Raw genomic sequence first — 4,742 nt, 5'->3', positions numbered from 1 at the left:
TTTGATGTCAACATCTGGCACTTTCATTTCACCTTCTACCTTGGGCACAGACACATCCACATCCCCTTTGACTTTAGGGCCTTTTAAGTGTAAGTCCACATCCGGCATGGAGATCTTGGGGGTCTTGAAATGCATCTCAGGCATCTTAAACTTGGGACCCTTCAGCTTCCCTTCCGGACCTTCGAGGCTCACATCTGGGGCTTCAATGTCCACCTTGGGTCCTGAGACAGCAACGTCAGCCTTAGGCAAGTTCACATCCACCTCTGGGCCCTCACCTTTGAGACTGGGCATGCTGAACTTAGGCATTTTCATCTTGGGTATTTTCAGGCTCCAGTCTGGGCCTTGGCCTTCCACATCTGGGGCTTTAATGTCTACCTTGGGACCTCTGATGTCCACATCTGGAAGCTGCATCTCACCCTCTATCTTTGGTGCAGAGATATCTACATTTCCTTTCATTTTGGGTCCTTTAAGATCCAGGTCAACATCTGGCAGAGACATCTTAGGAGCTTTGAAGTGCATCTCAGGCATCTTAAACTTGGGGCCTTTCACCTTCCCTTCAGGTCCTTCAAGGCTCAGATCTGGAGCACTAAGATCTACTTTTGGTGCAGAAATGTCCACATTCGCTTTGGACAGGTTCACATCCAATTCTGGCCCCTCTCCTTTGAGGCTGGGCATGCTAAATTTGGGCATTTTAATCTTTGGCATCTTCAAGTTCCAGTCAGGACCCTGCATTTCAACATCTGGGGCACTGACATCTACTTTTGGGCCTTTCAGGTCCCCTTCCAGCTTTGGCACTGTCACATCATATTCTCCCTTTACTTTAGGACCTTTCATATGCAAGTCCACATCAGGCATGGAGATCTTGGGGGCCTTGATATTCATCTCTGGCATCTTGAACTTGGGGCCCTTCAGCTTTCCTTCAGGTCCTTCAATATTCACATCTGGAACTTCAACATCCACCTTGGGTCCTGAAATGTCAACTTCAGCCTTGGGCAGGTTCACATCCACTTCTGGGCCCTCTGCTTTGAAGCCAGGCATGCTGAACTTGGGCATTTTCATCTGGGGCATCTTCAGGTGCCAGTCTGGACCTTGAACCTCCACATCTGGGGCATCGATGTCCACTTTGGCACTTTTAAGTTCAACATCAGGAACTTTAATCTCACTTTCAACCTTTGGCATTGTGACATCATATTCTCCCTTTACATTAGGGCCTTTCAAATGTAAGTCCACATCAGGCATGGAGATCTTGGGGACTTTGATGTTCATCTCAGGCATCTTAAACTTGGGCCCTTTCAATTTCCCTTCTGGTCCCTCAATGCTCACATCAGGAACACTAACATCTACCTTGGGCCCGGAAATGTCCACATCAGCCTTGGGCAGGTTCACATCCACTTCTGGGCCCTCTGCTTTGAACCCTGGCACACTGAATTTGGGCATTTTCATCTTTGGCATCTTCAAGTGCCAGTCTGGGCCATGAATGTCCACATCTGGGGCATCAATGTTCACTTTCGGGCCTTTGAGTTCTCCTTCAAGCTTTGGTACAGTTACATCATACTCTCCCTTCACCTTTGTACCTTTCACGTGCACATCTACATCAGGCATGGAGATCTTTGGTGTCTTGACACTCATATCAGGCAGCTTAACATCAGGGCGGCCTTTAAGCTTCCCCTCGAGACCCTCTATGTTGACATCTGGGGCTTCCACACTGACCTTGGGCCCTGAAATACTGACATCTCCTTTGGGTAGAGTCATATGCACATCTGAACCTTCCCCTTTGGCTCCTGGAGTGCTGAACGTGGGCATTTTCATCTTAGGCATTTTCAGGTTCCATTCTGGGCCATGTGCTTCGACATCTGGGGCACTGATGTCCACTTTGGGGCCTTTGACATCAACTTCAGGGACTTTGACTTTCCCTTCTACTTTGGGGAGTGTAACATCTACACCCCCTTTCACTTTCGGTGTGGCCACATTTAAGTCTACTTCTGCCATAGAGATCCTACAGGTTCCGGTTTTCCCAGAAGGACTGCCAAGCCTGGGGCCTGTCAAGGTTCCCTCTAGGTTTGGGGTCTCTATGTCCACTCTGGGGCCTTTAACTGCCACTTGAGGGCCTTTCACATCACCTTGTACCCCAGGAGCAGAAACCTTAATATCTCCTTTCAGTTTAGGAGACCCAAGGCTCAGATCCACATCCTGCATGGAGATTTTAGGTTTCTGAATAATCATTTCAGGAGTCTTGACTTTAGTACCTTTCATCTTTCCTTCCAGCCCACCAGTAGCAATCTCAGGCAGGCTGACATCCCCAGAGACCCCAGGAATAGTCACTTCACCTGTAGGCAGTGTCACATCAATCCCAGTTTCCTCTCCCTTTGCACCTGATACAGAGAACTTGGGGACTTTCATCTTGGGCATGTTCAGTTTGCTCCCAGGCCCCTGAACATCAATATCAGGGGCCTGAACTTCCACACTGGGGCCAGTGATGCTACCCCCAATTTGGGGAGCAGAGGCGTCGACCCCAATGCGCCCCTGTGGCTTGGCACCTTTCAGGCCTAGGTCACCCTCAAGTGATGGACCAGTGATTTGGGGGCCCTTCAGCTTCCCCTCAAGGCCCTCAATATTGGCAGAGGGCACACTGACTTCCAGCTGAGGGGCTTGGACAGTCAAGCCTGGCTTGCCGCCCTTGTGCCCCACAGAGACTTCAGGTGCAGAAACCCTCAGCCCTGCCTCTGGCGTCTGGCCCTCAGGCCCTGTCAAGACACCAAATTTCGGCACCTTCATGGTGGGAATTTTAATTTTGCCATGATCACCACTCTCCAGAGATGGGCCCTGCACCTCTACTGCCCCACCCCCAAGAGAAGATGAAATGTCCACTGCTGGAACTTGGACCCCTCCTCTGCCACCCAAGTCCAAGCCCTTTGCACTGACATTGACACCTGAGCCTCCCACCTTTATCCCAGGCATGGTGACCTGGAGCTTTGAGTGGCCAGCACCTTGGAGCTCTGGTCCTGAAGCAGAAATGGCCCCTGCTCGGATATCCACAGCAGAGCCTGGCGTTGGAGAGGCCGCCCCCGAGCCCGAGGGCAGTCTGATCACGGTCTTTCCAGACTGGGTCTCCACATCCACATTGGAGATTTCAGTCCGTTCATGTCTTGGAATCTTGATCTTGAATTCAGGGCTACTGATGTCTATGTCCTTGGCTCCTTCCCGGCCGGTCACATCCACAGTGTAGGCCGTGACCCTTCTGGTCACCGTGATGGTGCGGCTCTGGGTCTCCCCAAGGTCTCCTTCCACTCCATCTTCCGACTTCAGCCGTGGCTTGATCTTCGTGGTGTAGATGCGCTGGTACTCCTCATCATCCCCGCTCTGCAGAAAGACACGCCGGGCAGAGGTTGCAGCAGAGTCTGCCTGAGTTAGCAAATGCCCGGCCACAGCCCAGCCGACAACACGTTGCCTGTTTCCCAGAGAAGCTGGGACCAAAACAGAGGTCCATGGAGCCTCCTGGGCCACAGCACAAGGGAGTGAAGAAAGGGGTTGACAGTCACATCACAGGAGGAAATCAGAAATTCTCTGGAGGGCATACCGGGAAGCAAAAACCCGGGAGAGGGAGTGGGAGGTATACTCTTGGACTGAGAGGATTTCCATTCAGTTAGAGATTCGAATCGGCCTGTGCCAGGGAGACCTCCCAAGAGACCGGGCCCTGCAGCTCCCAACTCTCAACCCATTGGCTTTGTTTAACCAGGAGGGGAATTTTCTCAGAGGCCCTTGTACCCTGGAAAGCACTTGTTGAGCCTAAGACTGATTGTGCTTGGGTTAACAGTCTCACTTTGAGGACCCATTATTTGTTAAATAAACAAGCCACGAGAAGGAACAATGTCCCCACAGGCACTTTGCTGTCCAGCGTCTGACCCACAGAATGTATCAGGCCTCTGCAGAGAGAAAAATGGTGCCTGTGAGGTGGAGCTGGGCACCTGTGAAGTCATTTGAAAGATTCTTGCAAAACAGCTGACCTTCCTCCTAGCGTCTCGGGCCGGGCTGCACAAGTCAGTTCCCATACTGTGGCCGCTCTGAAGAGACTCACTGAAGACATTTAGGGGCAGCACAGCCACATGTCACATGAAAGCAGAAAGAAACAGGGTGGCCAAGAGATCAAGCGAGTGAAGACAGGTGAGAGGAGGAGAAGGAGCAAAAAGAGAGGCTCTGGAGGCAGCTGGGAGGCTCAGGAGTGGGGTCAGCAGGCTGGCGTGGCCGGGGGAGCTCAGGGCACAGATGGGCCGGCGAGGCACTCACCAGAACCACTTCAGAGCTGCGGGAGCTGAAGACTTCACGGGTCCAGGTCTGGCCAGGCTCGGGGGAGCGGTCCCCCTTGCGGTGCAGCTTCAGGCCCACCGTGTGGTGCCCCATGGTGTTCAGCAGCTGGGTCACCTCGTCCGACTGCAGGTTGTCAAAGTAGATGGTGGCACCCACAATCTGGTCCCCTGAGCAGGGAAGAGCAGGAAGCAGGTAAGGCCCAAAGAGCCTCAGGGAAATCGCACACAGCCACCACACACTGGGCACTGAACTGACTTGATCTCATGACCACCGTCAAGGTGGGCGTGGTAATACCCATTGTACAGACATGGAAACTGAGGCTTAGAAAGGCCAATTTGTGGGGGCCGGGCACGGTGGCTCATGCCTATAATCCCAGCACTTTGGGAGGCCGAGGCGGACAGATCTCCTGAGGTCAGGAGTTCGAGACCAGAATGCCC

At 52.6% G+C, this 4,742-nt stretch overlaps 1 protein-coding gene across 4 annotated transcripts in view; it reads right to left on the bottom strand.

The window, feature by feature from the left end:
• The window catches only part of AHNAK (AHNAK nucleoprotein), a 104,250-nt gene that overhangs the window by 87,523 nt on the left and 11,985 nt on the right, over nt 1-4,742 (bottom strand). For 3 of the 4 annotated variants that reach the window (XM_023189480.1, XM_023189482.1, XM_023189481.2), the window contains exon 4: nt 4,285-4,472. In XM_023189480.1, the coding sequence (XP_023045248.1) occupies nt 4,285-4,472 (188 nt within the window). Of the gene's footprint in view, nt 1-1,088; nt 3,361-4,284; nt 4,473-4,742 lie in introns of all 4 variants that reach the window. The other variant, XM_023189479.1, reaches the window with a different exon arrangement.

This window comes from Piliocolobus tephrosceles, chromosome 13, assembly GCF_002776525.5.
Source record: "Piliocolobus tephrosceles isolate RC106 chromosome 13, ASM277652v3, whole genome shotgun sequence".
NCBI lineage: Eukaryota > Metazoa > Chordata > Mammalia > Primates > Cercopithecidae > Piliocolobus > Piliocolobus tephrosceles.
This window is presented reverse-complemented; position numbering and strand designations above follow the sequence as displayed.